This window comes from Brassica oleracea, chromosome C1, assembly GCF_000695525.1.
Source record: "Brassica oleracea var. oleracea cultivar TO1000 chromosome C1, BOL, whole genome shotgun sequence".
Classification (NCBI taxonomy): Eukaryota; Viridiplantae; Streptophyta; class Magnoliopsida; order Brassicales; family Brassicaceae; genus Brassica; species Brassica oleracea.
Window position 1 is genome coordinate 3,419,373 of NC_027748.1, and position 20,755 is coordinate 3,440,127.

At 38.2% G+C, this 20,755-nt stretch overlaps 3 protein-coding genes across 4 annotated transcripts; 1 reads left to right on the plus strand and 2 right to left on the minus strand.

Moving 5' to 3' along the window:
* Positions 1 to 39: 39 nt before the first annotated feature.
* On the minus strand, positions 40 to 5,636 carry LOC106304757. Of its 2 annotated transcripts, none has more exons than XM_013741160.1 (5): positions 5,398 to 5,636; positions 2,910 to 5,220; positions 1,285 to 2,811; positions 768 to 1,032; positions 40 to 676 (listed from the first exon to the last, which is right to left on the minus strand). In XM_013741160.1, the coding sequence occupies exons 2-5, from the start codon at positions 5,151 to 5,153 to the stop codon at positions 192 to 194; spliced, it is 4,521 nt and encodes a 1,506-aa protein (XP_013596614.1). In that variant the 5' UTR covers positions 5,154 to 5,220; positions 5,398 to 5,636; the 3' UTR covers positions 40 to 191. The 2 variants fall into 2 exon arrangements, with proteins under 2 accessions (XP_013596614.1, XP_013596608.1); XM_013741154.1 differs by having other exon boundaries at positions 40 to 679.
* A 1,303-nt stretch (positions 5,637 to 6,939) lies between these two features.
* LOC106329168 lies at positions 6,940 to 13,110 on the plus strand. Its single transcript, XM_013767783.1, has 10 exons — positions 6,940 to 6,991; positions 10,996 to 11,021; positions 11,096 to 11,237; positions 11,302 to 11,373; positions 11,452 to 11,517; positions 11,581 to 11,727; positions 11,805 to 11,912; positions 12,033 to 12,391; positions 12,773 to 12,842; positions 12,888 to 13,110. The coding sequence occupies exons 1-10, from the start codon at positions 6,957 to 6,959 to the stop codon at positions 13,108 to 13,110; spliced, it is 1,248 nt and encodes a 415-aa protein (XP_013623237.1). The 5' UTR covers positions 6,940 to 6,956.
* Positions 13,111 to 15,943: 2,833 nt separating this feature from the next.
* LOC106302681 lies at positions 15,944 to 16,577 on the minus strand. The gene is made up of 2 exons (XM_013739142.1): positions 16,363 to 16,577; positions 15,944 to 16,295 (listed from the first exon to the last, which is right to left on the minus strand). Exons 1-2 carry the CDS (start codon positions 16,511 to 16,513, stop codon positions 15,982 to 15,984), a joined length of 465 nt encoding a protein of 154 aa, XP_013594596.1. The 5' UTR covers positions 16,514 to 16,577; the 3' UTR covers positions 15,944 to 15,981.
* Positions 16,578 to 20,755: the final 4,178 nt, after the last annotated feature.

A 20,755-nucleotide genomic window follows, 5' to 3' on the forward strand; every position in this document is an offset into this window, starting at 1 on the left:
TAACATATGCCATGAATAAAAACGTATGCTTCAAGACCATTTTACTTAAATTCTGATTTTGATCTTTCTAATAACACAAGATATTGTAATTATACGCTACAATAGCAACATGATATTCAATTCAAACCTTGTTCCCTAGCTGATCAAAAAAACTAAACACAGCAACAGTTGCAGAATTTAATTTTTTTTTTTTAAAATGATTTATTTACGTTGCAGTGCCGTCTCCCCATGCTACCGTCTGCAAACATGAGAGCAGCTGCAGCTTTCTGGATGGCTAGATCTGCTTTGTACCTCAATCTCTCTGCTCTTTCTCGCTTGACCTTGGCTATAGCCCACGCCCTCCTTGCAGCACCAGCTGCTTCTCGCAGTTTGTACTCATCAGTATCCCTACTACTACTACTATGTAACTCTTCCGCATCAAGACAAACAAGACTGGAACCGGGGGATTCATAATAGCCTCTTGCATTCCATCGTTCACTCATGTTCCTCTTCCCGTTGATTCTCTGAGACTTGTTTTGGTGACATCCATTCCCACCGCTCGAGAAATATCCCATGCCTAGGTCACGTGGAGAATACGTCCCTGGATGACTCGGAAAATCCTCCGAATGCTCGTAGTGGTGGTGGTTTGAATATACAAACCTCTCATCTCCAGAGGCGAGACCAACGCATCTTCTTCCTGCTAAATAAATGAAAGACAACTCATATAGAGAAGAACCAGCAGAGTCCATAGAGGATTTTAGAAAACAAAGCAGGTAAAAGAGGGTTACCAGATGAATTATAAGCATCATAATTTCCCAGAGCAGTACTATGTTGATGAGCATAAACCGATAGCTTCTTCTGATGTGACCGGTGTTTTGTTCCCCTGTGCTTGACTTCCAAACCTCGAGGCTTAAAACAGAAAGCAAACATCGCTGGCTTCTCACCAGGTGATTCTTTCATCTGTGACGACCCATTCGAGTTTGGAGTGTTTGCTTTGCTCATAACCAACTCCCACTTTTTAACCTCTCGTTGATACTTTTCCCACAGAGGTGGCTGAAATGAAGATGTACAAAAACAAGTGTTTATATAAGGCGCAAGTGTTCTTGCAGAAACATATTACAGCAGAATAACTACATCATTGTTGAGCCAACAATTAAGAGTAATCTACAAACTACGTAGTATATAAAACAACTAGCCCTACTGTCCAAAAATCTGCGTTTCACCCAAGTACATAAATATCTATATAGCACCTAGCAATGCAGGTTTTGACAAGAAAAAAAGATGGAAAGGCATTAGAGATCATACCTGAAGATGCCTGATTAGTGGCATTCCCTTCCTCTGCCTCTTTGTTCTCCAGTGTTCATATATTGTTGTTTCCATTGCTTCCAAGGATCCAACACCGGCCATCAGTTCTTGAATTTCGATTGAGGTAAAGTGATCACGCTGCTTTACATATGAAGCCTTCTCTAACATGTCCATCGCCTTCTCAAACATGTCCTCACTCATCTCACAAGAAGCACTATTCTCAGCATCCGAACACTCACGAATTCTCGCAAGGCACTGCTCATCATCGCTGTCCATGTCATACAAAACACGTGAAGGATCCAATGCCATCTCAACATCAGTTTCAGTCTGCCTGTAATATTTAGAACAACTGCGGATAAACTCAGCTTCTGTTCCATCAGAACTATCTGCTTCTATCATACGGATTCCAGGAATAGGAATATTTCTAACTAAAGCAGCCCTGGTATTTCTATTGTAGCACTCTTCATGCATCTCTTTGAAAAGAAACCACTGGCCCCTATCAGGGAATTCTAGGGTCCAATCTTTTCCTCCTTTCCACATCATAGCATGTGTAAACCTGTTTGTCGACCCAGGCTGCAGAAATTGATGTGCCCTGTGTGAGTATTTTGTTGCCCCTGATATTTTCACGGCAAGTTTCCATTCGTTTTTATCAAACGGCTCCAGGAAAATCTGAGCTCCATATTCTCTCCACCCTCTGTCTCCAAGAGTGACTAACACATTGGCATCACAGAAACTAGACTCCAAATCTTTCTGACGACGTACGGAAACATCAGCAGCAGACCTTCTAATTCTTTTGTTTGGAAGCCCCTTGTGCAGGGAACCTTTGTTTCTTGAATCTGAACCCCCAGAAGGTAATGAATATGACACCTGGGTACGTCGCTTCTTAGGTCCACTTCCCAAATTAGTGTGCAGAAACTCTCCCTTTGAATCCGACCAACCATGTGAGAGATGGCCATTTAAAGAACTTTTGCTTCGTTGCCACATACTTCTTGGGGCAGTGGCCTTGGGACTTGAGGTGCTACCTTGAATATTCGAAGCAAGATTACGTGACTGCAGAGCACCATCTTCAGAATGATCAGATACTGGAACTTGAATATTAATGCCATTCATCGCAACGTTAGACCTGGTTTCGTGCTTATGTCTGACAACAGAAGAGCTGCATGACATCCCGTTTTCAGAATTAAACCCTAGATGCTGCCTTTGAGTGTCATGAAGGTCTCCTGACTCTTGCGCTTCCTGCCCTCTGGAAGAAGTGGTAGTTGGTCCGCTATCTGCCAGATCACAACCTCCATCTGTTACTAAATTACGTTCAGTTCCTAGGCATTCGGCTGAATCTTGACCCAACTCTCTCACCATTTCCAGGTGTAAATTGAGGAACAGTGTAGGTGGTCGTGAAGTAAAATGCAGTGCAAATGGGGGCGTGCTTTGCTTCTTGTAGCAAGCAGATATGGGCAAGGCTTCAACGGATGACGATCTTCTAGAAACAAATCCTGAGCTGATTCCATGCCTAGATCTCTTCTGCATAACCTGATGTTCAAATAAAAAAACAAGTGTGTAAGATAAACAATAAACGTGAAAGGGAACTAAACAATTTACCAGAACCATGCATTAAACCATCATGGTACCTTCTGCATGGCCTTCATGTTATCGGGTGTACATTCGGAAGTTGACACTTGCTTAACCAGCAAAGAATGCCTCCTGAAATTATGTTCCAAGTATGACCACTTCAAATTTTTCACTTCATGGAAACTGTAGAACTGAAATGCAAATTGCCTTTGCAAGCCTGGGACGAAAGAAACTTGGAGACCAATTGAGGAAACTGGCGAATTCAAATCAGCATCCGCTCCTTGTACTCCTTGCTTATTAGAATGATCCACTACCGTCAAGATATGAAAAATCAACTGAACAGCTTCCATTATGCAGCCTTCAAAAATTAGATACCTTAACCCATCTTGGTTATTCAAGAAAATCATTTCCAAACAAACCCGTGGCCACAAAATCACAAGTGTACCATGACGAAGCAAAAGTGCTACACGTGAAAGCCGGTCAAGATCCGCCAAAAAAAAGTAGTTCATCAACGAAACAACCTGTAGGCTAAGGGACAACTCAACTGGCACTCTGTCATTCCACGGACAGTAAATCTCCAGAAGCCCAGAATCTTCGAAAGGCAAAAATTCTACTTCAGGATCCGGATATTTTGAGACATGAAGCTGCTCAACACTATTCTCACCTGACCCCTTGTAGATTCCTTTTTTTGCTGTATGAAGTCGTCTCCTATAATAGACAAGAGGATATATGCTACTCTTACAGAAACCAGAGCCTTCCAACAAGGACTCATTCACACTCGGTCCACATGATGGAAGAGAACTAGCAGATCTATCTGTGTACTGACCTGTAGTGCCCCTAACAACATCCCCATTCATTTTCAGAGGTTCATCAGATGTCATTATTTCTGATTTTTTCCATCTTCTTACAGCCTTAAGAGTGGAAGACTTGTCCCGATGCATAGACCTAGCCAACCATTTTATGATCGGTTCTGACTCCATGTCGCCCATGCAGCAATCATCTTCTAGCTTTACCTTCTGCTTCTCCTCGTCTTCACTGGATTTATCATTCCCTTTTATTTTTGGAGTAGATTTGGAATCTGAACTGCTCCCTTTCCTTAGATTTTTTCCAGGAACTTCAGAAGGGAACAACAGGATTTTGAATCTTTCACCCTGTAAATTGATCCACTCTTCATCGCGATCATCATATTTTACATGATGCAGGTTCTTGTCTCCATCGTAACCATCCACAAAGCCATGATACCAATTCTCATCCAAAGGCCACAGAACTTTTATTTGTTTGTTTAACAACCAGTGTGAATCCACATCTGAATATGATATTTCATAAAAGTGTCGCCTTCTCCGAACTTTACTCTTCCCATCCAGCTGTCTCCTTGGTCGCAACGATCTATCATCAGGGTCGTCTGAGACAGATTTGGAACTAAACAACTCAGACTGAGGAGCAGCTGAATTCTTACCAGAAGATAACGGGTTCAATCTACTGGCAGACGGTGAACCAGGAGTAACAGGATTCAAAGGAAACTGGGTGCAGTTCGGATCAAAGCGCGAAGACAGCATTCTAGCTGCATTAGCTTCAAGATTCTCCTCGTCATCTTCTTGTGATACCTTGGATATTCTACCGGATGAAGACTTCGCCTCGTTGTTCCCCGCGCGTCTGCTTGATGCCGAGGACTTCCTTTTTCTGCTATTACAGGGCTTTTGCTTAACAACCAGCTGGTCATCCTTCACTGGAAGCGGATCAGAATGCACGTTTTCCAACTGCAGCTGAGCTACTGAATCAGATTCTTTTACTTCTTTGCCACAGTCCTCCTCTTCGGCTTTAGAGAGCTGATCCTGAGCACTAGATTCTTCACCAGCTTCCTTGAAAAGCTTATCAAGCAGCTCCTCCTGACTACCAGATTCACCAGCAGACTTCTGTACAAGGCCATTCTCAAACCTACTCCTCCCAACAAAATCCCTCCTACGTCTAGGCACATAGATCATACTACCAGCCAAACCAAGCCCATTACTATCACACAACCCCACACTGGAGTCCTCCAAGCTCTCCAAAACCGTGGTGCCATTACATGCATTATCAACTAACTTGTCGTCTTCGCTATCCACTTGCTTAAAGCTACTTAGAGAAACAACTTTCCTGATCCTCTTGTCCTGCTTACCACCATCGTTCCCAGGACTATTTTTCCTCTTTAAGCTCTTACTCACAGAATCGTTGCTAATGCTGGACTTATAAAGCGTCTTAAGATCCAACGACCTCGATTTCTTCGGAACTCCCACTGCATCAGAGCTCCCTAGACTATCTTCCATGAAATACAGCTCGAAACGAAAAAAACCCAGAATCAAAATCTCAAGGTCTCAAATCACATCTTCAGATCTGTGACATCAAGACGAAACCCAGAATCACAAAATTACCCAAAATAGATAAAACGAAGAACATACAAGTTTCCCCCCAAAAAAAAAGAAGAAAAAAACCCGATCATGCATTCAAATCCAAACAATTTTCTCGAGAATCAAGCGAATTCAACAATAAAGGAGAAATCTGCATACTTACCTGCATCACTTTATCTGACGAAATCGACTCCTTAAGGATCTTTGTAATCGCCGCAATCCCGAAATCAAAATTAGGGCTTCGGTGAATCGGACTGCGAATCGGATCCCTAATCGATCAAAACTTCTTTTTTCCCCAAATTATTCGTTCAATTTCGCGGAAAATAAAAGGCAATTTTGGTTTTCTTTTTTAACCGTGAGAAACGGAGAGAGCTAGGGTTTCGTATGGGAGTAAGGTTTTTTCAGTTAAGACACATATATTCCAAATTAAAAAAAGGATGGATGATTGATACCGTCCGATCTCGACGCGCTACTAATTCGACGATCAAGATTTTATTTTTGGATAATTTCGAGAAATAAATCTGCAACAGAAAAAGGCTAGGATGGACGTTTTGGATCCTCTGTTGGGAAATATTATTGACGGCCAGGATTTAAAGATTTCCTCGGAGAGAATAAAATTGTTCATATAGTAATTCTCACGTGTGTTGTGCTGGTACAAGAAAAAAAAAAAAAAAATTCTCACGTGTGTTGCTAAACCTACCACATAATCCGTGTGCTGTCCCCCCCCCCCCCATAATCACGATTGTTTAACTTATAAGAGCATCATTTTCAAGTAACAACTAGTTTTGCTAGAGGATAATTGAAATTATTAAAGGCATTCACAAATTATAACTTAAAAAAAAAACTTTATTTAACTGATTATTCTTCTTTTGTGATTGCCACAAAATAATATATATAGAATTCTATTTATATGTCATATATACACACACATAAACTCTATTTTCTCTTAATTTTTTCCTTGCGAGGCCAACCAAAACGAAATTGAAGAGGAAGAGGATGTGGTTTAGTATGTTGAATGTACCGGTTGATTAAGTTCATAGAAATTGTGTTACAAAAAAAAAACAAGGAGATTAAAAAGTTCATAGAAAAGCATGCCAATTAAGATACATCAAAATATCAAATACAGTATATATGTACTTTTGAAAATCTTATTAAAATGAAAATCTTAATTAATTGAATTGTTTTTTTTTTGGACCAAAAAGAAAAATCTTAGTTAATTGAATAGTTTTTTTTGAACCAAAAATGAAAAATTATATTTTCCCTGAGTAGTAGTTATTGCTAGAAATGAAAAAAAATAAATGTAAAAATTATAGGGGTTACTGAGGTAATCGAACCCAAGAATTGTGGGTCAAATTGCTCAATTTCAAAAGAACTCTTTCGTAACAGAGAGAGCAAGCCGTCAAATTGCTCAATTTCAAAAGAACTTTTATTGAGTCAACTGGACCCCACATCAAATGGGTCCCCCTAACTGTCACTAACCGTCACCTTCTTCTTCTTCGTTTACTTCACTGTATATATACGCATACTACGAGCTCTCTTGTTTATTCGTTTTAACAAACTCTCCAAAACGAAGCTGCTCTACGTCTCCTCTCTCTCGCTACTCTTTCAACTGATCAGCATCGCTCTATCTTCGCCGAGTATGTCTTCCTCTAGCTCTACAGCTTCTGAGACGAACAGGTATGTTATCCAAAACTTGAATCGGAAACTCGGAATCGATTAGCAATGGAGAAACTACTGTGTATAGACGGAGTTGATCGGTAACGTATCACGATTATCGTTGTTTGACCATGGATTTGCAGAATAAACGATTAGCGTAGAGGGAAGTACTATCCATCGAATCGATTAGGAATAAACTGTGTAGACGGAACCGATTCTCGTAACGTATCACCATAAGCGTTGCTTGAACATGGATTTGCAGAATAAACGTGTTGGATTTCCCTCCTTAAGCCCAAAACTAATCAAATCATAATCAAGCCTTAGTCCAAGAAGAAGAAACATCTAGAGAAAAGTGGAGAAGTATAGATGAAGAAGTGTGTAGAAAAGGAAGTGTGTAGAAGATGAAGTGTGTAGAAGATGAAGTGTGTAGAAGATGAAGTGTGTAGAAGATGAAGTGTGTAGAAGATGAAGTGTGTAGAAGATGAAGTGTGTAGAAGATGAAGTGTGTAGAAGATGAAGTGTGTAGAAGATGAAGTGTGTAGAAGATGAAGTGTGTAGAAGATGAAGTGTGTAGAAGATGAAGTGTGTAGAAGATGAAGTGTGTAGAAGATGAAGTGTTCTCTTTTTGATACATATCCGACATAACTCCTCTCTTAAAAATCAGTTTTATTCTCTTCAGTTTCCTAATGGATCCACACGTTAGTGGGACGCCACATCCAGAATTTTCCCGGAGGATGTTCACGTTTGGAGAAGAACAAGTGGGCATTAGGGTTACTGAAGATCAAAAATCTTCTTGTAACTCCAAAATTATCAACGCTTTAGAAGAAGAAGAAGAAATCACTGTCAACAGAGCTTCTACTTTTGAAAACTACTAGCAATAGCAAGAGAAACCCCCATTCTAGGGCCGTTTTGGGTGTTTCCTTATATCCAGGCAATTGAAGGTTTTGAAGAGGCACGAAATATGGTTTCTTTTTGCTGGTAAACCGGTAAGGTTCTCTATAAGATAATTCACATTAGTTACGGGTCTTAATTGCCGTATATTCCCACCACATTCCAAGAAGAGGAGAACGAAGAATATTTCTTGCAAGGTACCATCTTTTTTTTTACGCTGAAGAATTATTTTATTCCAAATAATCGGTCTACAATAACGTGTACCATAATGTAACACAATGAATTAGAAACTAAACAATATCCACGCACACCACTAGGGGCTATGGTAAATGGTTAAATTCCAAAGAAATAACTAGATCCTAACCGAAACAAAATAGTTCTTAAAACGTGAATGAAGATAAACAGCTTGAGGATAGACCAAACATTGCTGTATGTTTTTATATCTTCACCATTTGCATAACAACTTGACGCTGCAGAGTATAGCTTGCTGTGTCTACAATAGACACAACAAGAGCACACTGTCAACCTTCGGATCCGGCAATCCACCGTAAAACTTCCAGACCGGAGCAAAGCTAACTCACAGTTATTGAGTTATGTGCCACATGCTACATAATGCACCATAAATGACAAACCCACGCCAATTCCCAGATCCATCAACGCAAAAAAACACAATATGCACTGCGACGGAGACCACAAGAAGAAAAACCACAACCCTAAAACACACTACACGCACCATCACTGAGGACAAACAACCCAAGGTCTGAGAATGCACAAAGCACACCATGAGAAAAATAAACGAACCGAACCTAGCCCATCCATGAACCCACCGACACCATAGAGAGGCACATGTAAGAACAGAGAGCATAGGAGACCGGAGCAAGAGAGACAACACCAACAGATCTGAATTTTCAGAACAGAAACATGTGGGAGACACCCACCATGAACCACAAACAGAAGCCAACTGAACAAGTTCAAGCCTTATTACTCGTGAGAAGCAAACGGCAAAGATCCTTCAATCAGCTGCAAGGTGACACCATCGAAACAGACTCATACCTCTCGGATCTACAGTCAGCTTCACCATCACTGAGAGCACATCATGACACAGAAGCCGAGCTCACCTAGAACGAACCAGCACCATCCCAAACGCCATAGCCATCGAAGAACGCTCAGCACTAACCACCACCATCGAGGCTCAAAAGACTAGAAACAAACTAAAACTAGATAGGAGAGTTAATGGAAGCCCTCTCACAGCACAGCGAGGAGCGCCGGCCGGGGGAGAAGACCTCAGATCTGAAGGAAGAAGAGGAGGCGGCGCTAGAGTCGGGAGAGAGTTTTAGGAGCAAGGTACCATCTATGCCATCTTTAAAGTAAATTGAATATTTTCAATCTAACTGTTTGTAATATTTTCGTTATTTCCATAATTTTGGCTGGTGTTGAACAAAATAATGTCAACCCGGAACTTGGCTGGTCCGACGACGAAAAAGATGTTCTAGTTGACAATCTTGTCAAGTGTATTGAAGAAGGTTTCTCTTTTTCTAATTCTCATTTCACAGGCGGAGCCACCAAAAAACTGATGTTATCCGGATGCGTGATGAAGCCAAAAAGGAAAACATAGCTTGTAAAACCGCAAGAGACAACCCAAAACAACCTGTTTCCCATGCAATCGACGCCGACAATAATATCTCTAAACTATTCTAAAGATTTGTGAAGTAGTTTTAACTTCGAAATATTTGTCAAAACTTTACAGAACCTGTTACAGAAATGGAAAATCAAACTAACAAGACAACTTAACTCGGCTAAAATATGAATTATCCGGTCAACAAAAAGACATGTCAACGAAACAAATTATGAAATTGTTCCAACTTGTAATCGTTATCAGACAATGCTAAAATCTCGTACTATCATGCTAATGTTTCTTTCAACACAGTTAACCTTCCAGTTATCATGTTTTAGACATCAACGAAAAGCTAAAACAACCTATAACCGCGTAAAGATATTTACGCGACCAACACAAAGATAGTCGCAAACAAAAATGCTAAAACCCGATTTAGCCGACCAACACAACGACAATACTACTTAATGGGACCCCTACAACACACTTAAGTTAATACGCCCTACTTCTTTCAGATGATGTATCTTTTGCCCTCTCACCCCCCTTGATTGATCTAACTCCTTTTGTACCACCACAATTAGCCAACTTCATGCTATTGGCGTCTCCAAACTTGTGTTACACATCTCAACGTTACTGGACGGCTGTAATGACAATCCTTCACCAGTCACCATATCTGAAAACATTATCCCATAAAGGTTAGGCAACAATTGCACGAATTTCTAAATTATTAATTTATGCTATCACGTACCTTTCTTCCTTGGTGTGACCAAAAAGGATCTTCAACACCATTAACGCCATTTGAATTTTTCTTGTTTTTACAGTTTGTGTTGATATAACTGTTACATATTGTTGGATTTCCCTCCTTAAGCCCAAAACTAATCAAATCATAATCAAGCCTTAGTCCAAGAAGAAGAAACATCTAGAGAAAAGTGGAGAAGTATAGATGAAGAAGTGTGTAGAAAAGAAAGTGTGTAGAAGATGAAGTGTGTAGAAGATGAAGTGTGTAGAAGATGAAGTGTGTAGAACTAACTTGTAGTCTCCACTTACTAGTATAAATAGGGGTGCTTAGCACCATTTGTAATCATCCAAGAATCAAGAAAAACAAAGAGAGAAAATATTTGTAAGAGAGAGTTTCCAAAAACAAAATCTTTGTAGTAAACCCTTTCCTAAATATTAAGAGTCTTCTTCTTAAATTTTCTAGTTGTCTAATACCATCTTCATCTCATCGATATTGGATAATTTTCCCAACAAAACGATTAGTATAGAGGAAACTACTATCCATTGAATCGATTAGGAGTAAACTGTGTAGATGAAAGCGATTCTCGTAACGCATCACCATAAGCATTGAGTAATTGCAGATTCTGTTCTCCGCTAGCTATAGTTTTTAGATCGAGAAGGAGATTAGTAATGGGTTAGTAATCGAGAATGATAATCAGCAAGTCGTTTAGATCGAGAAGGAGAATGATAATCGGATTACGAGAATCTGCATTAATGTAACTTCGAATGTTCACCTTTGTTTGATGAAGATTATTAATCTTTACTTCCATTGGTTTGATGAAGATTCAGCTTCTAATATATAACTTTGAATGTCTCTGTATACAGCGTTCTTACCACACTACCAAAAGAAGGTTTGCTTACTTTTTATGCATGAATGAAGGATACATTGAACAGTGTCAATGGTAACAATTTTCATTATTTGCAGTTGAGGCTATGGAGTCACTCAAAAGATCCTTAGGTATTCCAGAAAGACTAGGCTGGGAGGCAGATCCATGTACTCCTTCCAGCTGGGAAGGAGTGACATGTATTACTGACCCAATTGGTCAAGGCTTTGTAATCTACGAAATGTGAGTTGGGAACATAATTTTTGATCAATAACACTTCACGTCTAAAATTTGTTTTGCTGTATAGTGACCTTGCAGACAAAGGACTCAAAGGATATATCAGTGGAATGATCATGCTATTGCAAAACTTGAATTCCCTGTGAGTGATATTGATGTATTTAGTGATTCTGATTTAAAAGCCACAAAATTCACTCAGTATTATTCTTGCTTTTGTTAGGAACTTGAGTTCCAATTGTCTGATTGGTGAAATTTCGAGTCTAGTGAATACGAACCTGGTTAAACTGTAAGTATTCAATCATTTTTCTTGTACGATAATAGAAAGTTCTTAAAAAAGTCTTGATTGCAGGGACCTGTCAGACAACCATCTTAGTGGAACAATACATTCAAAGCTATCTTCTGCAAGACTAGAGCTGTTGAATCTGAGTAAAAACCAGTTCACTGGATGGTTCCCGAATGAGCTATATTCAATTTTATATCGTGGGGGTATATTAGAGTATGTTTTCCTCTTTCTTTGTGTTGTTCATGCTCAGTTTATATCTACAGCTGGTAACCAATGTCTATTTTTAACAGCGTCTCTGGAAACAAGGGTTTATGTGGCGTTGGAATACCAAGTCTGCCTCAGTGTTCACTGTGGACAATGGTTCTCCATACCAAACTTTCTATTGGTGGTTTCCTATGGTGTGCTCCGTATGCGAGTAGCATTTTATATCTCCTTATTCCACTTCCTGAGGGTTGTGCTGCTATACACCATCTCAGACTTTAGCGTGGATGACAGCTACGCCCTCTTGCGTTTCACAGCGACAGAGCAGATTCTCTTCGTCTATGCGGTGTTTGTGTCATTGTGGCCGCACTAAGGGGTACATGGGGACAAACAAAAAGCTACTTTATGGCTGTCATTATTCTCTGCTTCTGCCTTTTCTCAATGCAGCTCTCTGCAGCTGCATCTAAGGCGATCTATAAAAGACCATGTGCTTATGAACCTGGAAAGGCTTTGGGTTGTCACCAACTACAGCGTTCTCGTTTGTTTCTATCATATGAGCGACTCGTTCGATCTGAAAGCCTATCTGGTTGCCAGGATCGGAATTCCTCTGCTACAAGCTATGCGTTCGATGAGTTTAATGCACTACACTTACCTGATGCTAGCTTTTTGCTATCTGGTCAGCGCTATCATGGCATATTAGAACTTTTACTTTCATGAGTTTTATTGACTATCGGTTGGATACTCGAATGTTTTTTTTTTTTTTTCTTTTTGTCAAATTATACTCGAATGCATTATCTCTCTTTCATTTGGTTATTGATTGCAACTCTTTCTTTTTAACATTAGTTTTTTTTTTTTAAATATATAATCAATGAGAGAGAGAGAGGTTGGATGTAGTTCCAATTACAAGAGTGAAGAGGTAGAAAAACAAAAAAATTGGAGAACTTTCAAACAAAAAAAGGCGAATGGCGACGAAAATAACAAGCCTGAGGAATCAAAGACCAAAAATATCTTGTCGCCCTTCCGTGTTATTGTTTATTGTTATTGTTATTGTTTTCAGAAAACTTCTGTTGTGTGAATTTATTGTTAATTCAAGTTCTGAATCCTAAGTATTCTCGCTTCCTGGCGAGGTCTTACCTTAGTGTTCATACGTTACGTTGTTTTCTTGTTTGCAGGTCTATTAAAGACACTACGAGTTCGTTCAATAAGAATCCGGTACAGAAAGTGGCTGCATATGGGAAATCACGAGCTCGATGTCTCGTTTACACAGGAGCACTTTATGGAAGCTCGACAGAACAATACATGTTTCCTATTCATGACTACAATTTTGCATTGGAACCGCTAAACGAGACGAACCTACAGTTAAGTGTTTCCCGTGAGCAAAAATGCGTCCAATGATACTCTTCAAAACTCAAGGACCCACAGTGAAGAACAATATCTGGAAGGAAAAGACGAGGTTGATACTCAGTAAACTCAAAATGAAAGCTATGTCAACGCTTTTGACCTCTGATAATGATTTGTCAGAGAAATGATAAACTAGCTTTAATGGTTTCTCAGGAACTCATTGATAACTTACAGTTGGGAGTCCGTCATCGCATACTTCCCTGGACATATAAGCCTTTCTAACAGCTAGACTTAGCTCCACCTCTTGGTCGATGCCCGGTCTCTGGTTACAGCTCCTGAGCACCACTTGGTCTTTGGTACAGAATTTTCCCCTGTCCTAGATGCCGCAATTGCCATGCGCTTTGAGATGCAGACAACTTTACTGCAAAGTGCCTCTACTGTGGATTCAATATGCCAAGCTTCCTGATGCGCCAACCTTTACAATAAAGAAGACTATTCACGGGAATCATACATACATGTGGTGGTGTCTCCCACCTTGGTCACTATCAAGCTCCAGTTGAATAGGTTGTTGAGGCTGTGAAAGAAAGGCTGAAACAAGATCCATGTCGCAAACCTAAGGAGATAGTGGAGAAAATTCACCAAGTTCATGGGATTACACCTATCATACAAGCAAGCGGGTTCCTGGTTGATGGGAGCTTTCAACAGTTATTTATATATTTCCATGTATAAATCTGTGGATATCTTAATTGCAACAGTTATTTTTATATTTCCTTTGGCCTTTGCTATTTATTATTGGTGAGCAGTTCAACAATTCTGTTCTTGTGCACCTTTGTTGGGAAGCAGCAAAATGTCTTTGATTTGTGGCATATCCCTTCCTTCTTTGCGGACCACATACTGCTTTGGAGGAACAAGGATTGGACATCTGACTGAAAATGTTACCGGAGTCGCTTAATAATTGTTGGATTCAAGATGCCTCGGGTCTTCCAATAATCAAAATGATGATGTTCAAGCATGCAGTGGTCTGGTATGCTGGTTCCATCTGCTCGGAGAGGAATCCTTGAGGCTATAGGACAATCTCGTGTGTACCAGGTTCAAATAGAAGCTGTAATCCAGCATGTTCTCGAGATTGGATCATTGATGATTGTAATATAATAGCCCAAGTGAGGAGAACATAATGAATAGAAATTAGACTCTGTTGGTAATCAATCTGACATGCTAGGGGCTGTTCGTTTCACCATCTGTCATCTCCATCCAGATGATCCATTTGTATGATCCATTCAGATGATCCATTCAGATTTTTGGGACTGTTTGTTTGTCCATCCAAGTGGTTCATATAGATGAATCATCTAAATGAATTTTATGTTTGTATCTTTATTTTCATTTCCATCCGAATGAGTTTAGTAAACAAATTACCAAAATACTCTTGTCTTGATTTAATCATATGTTAAAATTTACTACAATAATAACTTCTAATAAACATTTAAATTGATAAACATGTATTTGAAAAAAAAAAACATTAAAGTTTCAAACTAAAAGAGTATTAATAATAAACCGACTATAACTTCGGTTTTGGCGGAAAACGAAATTTTTCGGTTATGACGGAAAACGAGATTTTTTGATTTTGACAGGAAAACGAGATTTTTTTATTTTGACGAGAAAACGAGATTTTTCGATTTTGGTGGGAAAACGAGATTTTTTTGTTTGGCGAGAAAATGCATTTTTGCGGTTTTGGCGGGAAAACGAGATATTTTTATTTTGGCGGGAAAATACGTTTTTTGGTTTTGGCGGGAAACTCGTTTTTCGGTTTTGGCGGGAAAATACAATTTTCGGTTTTGGCGAGAAAACACGTTTTGTGGTTTTGGAGGGAAAACATGTTATTCGGTTTTGGCGGGAAAATACAATTTTCGGTTTTGGCGAGAAAACACGTTTTGTGGTTTTGGAGGGAAAACATGTTATTCGGTTTTGGCGGGAAAACGCGTTTTTGCGTTTTTGGCGTGAAAACGCGTTTTGTAGTTTTGGCATGAAAACGTGTTTTTCGGATTTCGCGGAAAATGCGTTTTGGCGGGAAAATATGTTTTTGCAGTTTTCGCGGGAAAATGCGTTTTTTACGGGAAAACACGTTTTTGCGGTTTTTGCGGGAAAAAGCGTTTTGGCGGGAAAACACGTTTTGCAGTTTTCACGAGAATATGTGTTTTGCAGTTTTGGCGGGAAATGCATTCTGATGAGAAAACGCATTTTTTGGTTTTGGCGGGAAAATCCGGCGGGAAAACACATTTTGTGGTTTTGGTGGGAAACGTGTTTTTGTGTTTTGGCGGAAAATGTATTTTGGGGTTTTGACGTGAAAAGCGTTTTTGTGATTTTGGCATGAAAACACGTTTTTGCGGGAAAACACGTTTTTGCAATTTTGGCGGGAAAACACGTTTTTGCAATTTTGTGCGGAAATGCATTTTTAGAGTTTTGGCGTGAAAATTTTGATTTTAGGTTTTCGCGGAAAAATGCGTTTTTGTGGTTTTGTCAGTTTTCGTGTGTGACAAAATGATATTATGTTTATGTTTGTAATTTGTGAATTACATCAAGGGCATAATAGACATTATACCAAATTGAATGAACCATCTCCATCCAAATGGTCCAAATTGGATCAGCTGAATAGACTTTAAAATTAGGCCTAAATTTTCGAAAGTCATCCGGATGATCCATCCAGATGAGTTGCACTTTTAGTGTCGGAACGAACAAAACTCTCATCTCCGTCCAGATGGCTCATCCGGATGGAAAAACAAACAGATCCCTACTATCGTGGATTAGTTAGACCTCAGCTATATAAAAACAAAAATGCAAATCGAAACTATCAAAAGGATAATAAACACCGTGAACTGATCTAGTTGTGCATAGGATCCAATGTGTAGTCCAGTGCTAACATGCATTATTTTATTCAGACTCGGGAATTGCTAACTGAAAGAAACGTAAGAGGAGGAAGACGGAGGTGTAGAAGAGAAGACCCCTGGTGATTAATCCGTAAAGTTGGTCAGTATGAATAGGGACACGCATGACTGCTACATCTGGCCGACAAATGTACTTGTTTACTACTTGTGCAGTTCCTTTTGTTACAAAGAAGGATCTAGTTGTTGTTGTTGACATCATCAACATGTCTCTTTCCAAGATCAAATTTTCGCATGGGTGGAGTGACTCAGCCATGTAAACCACTCCAATTGCGTCACACACTCTGATTTCCACAGAGTCAGCTGATGAAGCAATTACAAAGATTAAAACAAATTGATTAATAACCTCAAAGAAATAAAAATTTCTTACCGGTATTAGATTCGACGGTGTGGAATTTGCGGGTGAAATCAGGACCTGTCAAAATAATTCCATCTGAACTGCCGAAAAACTGTAATGGTGGGAGAAACGGTGCAAAAACTATCATCATCAGCAGCATGAGCATCACATACTCCTTCGTCATCGTCAAATCCAAATATGATATTAGCCCTAGAATCAAAACAGCACCTGATAATAAGGGTAGAGAAAAGTCTACCGTGAAATAAGGGTAGAATTTAGTTAAGATTCCGAAAAGAGAGAGGGTCTCAACTACAATACTTGAACCCAAACTATTAAAACTAACCCATTATCTAATTTTGGTTTCATTCGGTTACGGCTGGGTTTTGGGTCTTTCCTTATTTGTAAATTTTAGTTTGGTTTCGGTTTAAATAAGGATATCCATTTAATTTCTTTTTTTTATAAATCAACAATCTACACATATCTTTAAATCCTTAAAAACTATTTTAATAAAAATTTAGATATTTTAAAACTATAAAAATAATATATCTAATTTATTAAATTAGAATTATTTTCAGAGGTCATATGTTATATAATTATATTTAAGATTTGGACTACCAAACATAAATTCATTTAAATCATAATATATTTTAAAATCTAATCAATATGTATCTAACGTATAGTTATCTACTCGTTGACAAAAAAAAACATATAGTTATCTACTATGGGTACTGTGACAACCTGTCTCCTGGACCACCCGTCCCGTAGGCCCTATGCTCACAGCGCTGCAGCGCATCAACCTCAACCCCTCTCTTATGAGTTCTCACTAATTCCATAATTTGGTTGTTGATGCGTCTCGAACCCAGGACCTCACCTTTTAACAACTCTCCCACAGGACAAGTTGTCACCAATTGAACTTGTAAGACCCGATCATGGATTCTTCAATCCAACCAGACCGCAGTCTCACCAAACAATCCTAACCAGTTTGATTCCATTAACTCCGATTCAAATACAATATTTTCTAAATATTTATGAGTAATTTGAGGTTCATTGTTACACACTTAAATCCAACCAGAATCAATAAGGCAAATAGATACTTCATAGATAGATAAACAAAATCAAACATCATTTATTCGTTCAACATAAACAAGTTGCTCATTAGACTATCATAAGTTCACAGGTTTCACAATAGACTACTAAGATAACACCACTGCTAGGTATGACCCATTCACCACACATCTTCCCATGGCCGGAGTCCTCACGGTGATTTTCCTTTACCACGGTCCAAGCCTGTACCCGAGACCAACATAACACAAACACAAACACCTGATCAGATTATTAAACAAGAATCTATCACACAGCATGGCTGGAATCACATCTATCATCAAAATTACTCATCAGGCCAAAACATGACCAATTTCAAAAATACTCCAAAAATTAATTAAAATTCATGACAATTCATGATAACTCCCAGGTAAGAGAATGCCATAATCAGAATTTGCATAACCGGTCTCGATCCTATAGATCTCGGCCAAAATCAGTCAAACCGGCCCAAAGTGAACATCATCGAATCAATTCCTAAAAACTGATTAAAATTCATGAAAACCCATGATAATTCATAACTAAGAGATTCTCATAATCAGAATCCAAATATTCGACCCAGAACATATGGATCCTGATCATGGTCACTCCGGCCAAAGCCATGGACTTTCATCAGTTCTTTGATCCGGCCAAGGCCTAAGATTTGTGCTTCCATGTCTGAAACATCAACATCCAATACCACAACAAGAAATAGATGAAAGACAGTGTATAAGATCAGAGTTAGGTGTAACCAAACGAACCAGCCGGATCCATAGGCACAGATGGTTCATCTGCCGGCTATGGCTATGTCCGGTGGTACTTGGTCACACCTCTCACCTTAGGGTTACGATCTCCAGGGGCTGTCTCCTTCTCCTTCTCAATCTCCTTCTTCCTCTTGCTCTCGCGGACAAACTCCACCGGAAACAACCAGAAACCACCACAGATCGGATCGCCCAACTGTCGGTTTGTCTCTCTTTTCTCTCTGAAACTTTTGTCTGAGTTTTCTGTCTTTTCTCATCTGATATTTTCGACAGAAACAAGGAAAAAAAATGAAGAAGAAATCGATCATAACCTCCCCCATAATTGCATGGACGAGCAGTTATCAAAAGATACCAAAAGGGGCAGTTTTCTCATAACCGCCGCCCAGTAACTGCCCATGGCGGTTATCTTCTTTTTCCTTCATTTTCAAACGAAACCTGAGCCTTCTCACTCCCTGGTTCGATCCCCAATACTCCTGATCCAACCGTCACACATGGACCACCGGCTCGGTCCGTAACCGCTCGGACCCGACCACACTGGTTCGGACCGGAACACACTTCCCAGCTGAGATGAGATAGTATTCCAGCTCATGTGAGCTGATTAAGTCATGGTGAACTAGTTTCCAGCTGCACCTAGCTGGCTGAGTTTGATCCGGACCTCATACAGCTTCCGGTTCACTCATCCAGTTCCTTATTACTTGTTTCCGGCGAGGCCCCATATCCGTGAGACTGGATCACTGTAATTCACGGAAGTCTATTTGGACCTCTCGCCCAACCGCTTCTTTTCATTTGATTATTATTTGAATCTTCATATTTTGGTTAAGTCCCAGCTTCCTGATGCCCTTAACCTTCATTTTGGACCATAGTACGTTTGTCTCAAGGTCTTACGACCTGACTGGTGAGTCTCCTCGCACCATGGTCCGTCCGGGCGATCCTATCTAGGATCGGGGACATGACAGGTACATTATAAACCATAAACCAAATAATGATGAACCAACCATTCAGTTATATACAACTATATTTTGACCTGCGCTTTCAAAACGCGGGATAATTTTTTTGTTAAAACTTTATATAATAACATTTTCTCTTTATTTGAAGTAAACATAGGCATAAAATCGATAACCCGAAGTCTGAATCGTACCCGGTCCGAAATGCAAAAAATACGAGAATGGATCTTGTAGGTGGTGTAAAACATATCCAAACTCGAAGTGTTATTAGCCGAACCTGAACAGGTAGCCCAGAAAGCCGGAAAACCCAAAACAAATTTGACTAACCCGAAAAATCAAAATAACAGCTTCGAATTTCCAAATTAATCGCAAATGTAAGTATTTGAAACATATATATATGCAATTCAAAGATTCTTGTATATTTAGTTTGAAATGATATCTAAAAATAAGTATTTAAAGTTTCAATAATTACCTTAAATATCTAATTCTATATCAATGAGTATTTATTTCTTATATTTTATTTTATAATTTTGGACTTAACTTCAGATATATCCGAAACAAACCAATATAACCCCAATCCAAATGATATATGGTTATTTTATGGGTTTTAGTATGTAATACAATTTAGAACCAAAAATGATATGTTATATTTGAACTCAATTTGTACTTACAAATTTACCATAATGAGATCTAGGATGTGATAAAAATTATAACCAAGATTCAAAATACCAGACTCGTAACCCAACGGTTACCTGAACTTACAAACCTAATTTAAAGTGTATTTTATATTTTGTTCAGCTAGTTTTATTTTTGATAGATAGTTTACATATTTGTTGGAATAACCCTTAAAATAAACTCGGAAAAAATATAAATATTAACATGTTTCATTATATCATTAAATATTAATTGTAGCTAACTATTAATATTTATTTTATCAATTATATATATATATATATATATATATATATTATGCTCTATGTATTCAACTATATTTAATTATATTTTAATATTCTAATTTGAATATGCATATTAAAATATTAAATTTATTAGTTTAAATATCTTAGTTTAATATTTTATTTTAATAAGTTGAAGTAGCTTTTAAAATTCATGAATATATGTTATTTTGTACATGTAATTATTTTGAATTTTAAAAGTTATAAAATATTTAATAAATAGATTAAGTAACTTTATATTTATTAATTGGTCTACAAATTTAATTTTGAATATGAATTATGTATATAGGAACATTATAGAGTTTTTATTTCTTATTCTATAAATCAAAAATGAATTAATATTCGTATATAATAAAATTTAATATTTATTAAGAATTTTTTATTTAAATGTAAATATTAAAAATAAAGGTATATTTACATTTTAAATAAAAATGTATTAAAAGATATTATTAAAATGAAATCTTAGAAAAAAATACTTAAGAATATCTTTTTAGATACCTTATTTTGAAAATATTAAAATAATAGGTGTGATATGATATATCTATTTAATAATAACTAAAATAACTGTAGGAAAAAAATAGGATGTTAAATAAATGTTATGGTCCAACCTAAACTAGTTGCAATTAGATAAAAAGTTTTTCTGCTTTAATAATATTGATGCTCTAGTTATTTGGCTAAAATTTCATGGAAA

What these genes read in the sequence shown, in the direction of transcription:
- LOC106329168 (XM_013767783.1), top strand. Translation starts at nt 6,957, where the DNA reads ATGGAGAAACTACTGTGTATAGACGGAGTTGATCG. An exon ending in TACCACACTACCAAAAGAAG is followed by an intron (nt 11,022 to 11,095) that starts GTTTGCTTACTT and finishes CATTATTTGCAG; the next exon opens with TTGAGGCTATGGAGTCACTC. An exon ending in TATTCTCGCTTCCTGGCGAG is followed by an intron (nt 12,843 to 12,887) that starts GTCTTACCTTAG and finishes TCTTGTTTGCAG; the next exon opens with GTCTATTAAAGACACTACGA.
- LOC106302681 (XM_013739142.1), bottom strand. Translation starts at nt 16,513, where the DNA reads ATGACGAAGGAGTATGTGATGCTCATGCTGCTGATGATGATAGTTTTT. An exon ending in CACCGTCGAATCTAATACCG is followed by an intron (nt 16,296 to 16,362) that starts GTAAGAAATTTT and finishes TTGCTTCATCAG; the next exon opens with CTGACTCTGTGGAAATCAGA.
- LOC106304757 (XM_013741154.1), bottom strand. Translation starts at nt 5,153, where the DNA reads ATGGAAGATAGTCTAGGGAGCTCTGATGCAGTGGGAGTTCCGAAGAAA. An exon ending in ACATGAAGGCCATGCAGAAG is followed by an intron (nt 2,812 to 2,909) that starts GTACCATGATGG and finishes TTTGAACATCAG; the next exon opens with GTTATGCAGAAGAGATCTAG. An exon ending in CACTAATCAGGCATCTTCAG is followed by an intron (nt 1,033 to 1,284) that starts GTATGATCTCTA and finishes TCTTCATTTCAG; the next exon opens with CCACCTCTGTGGGAAAAGTA.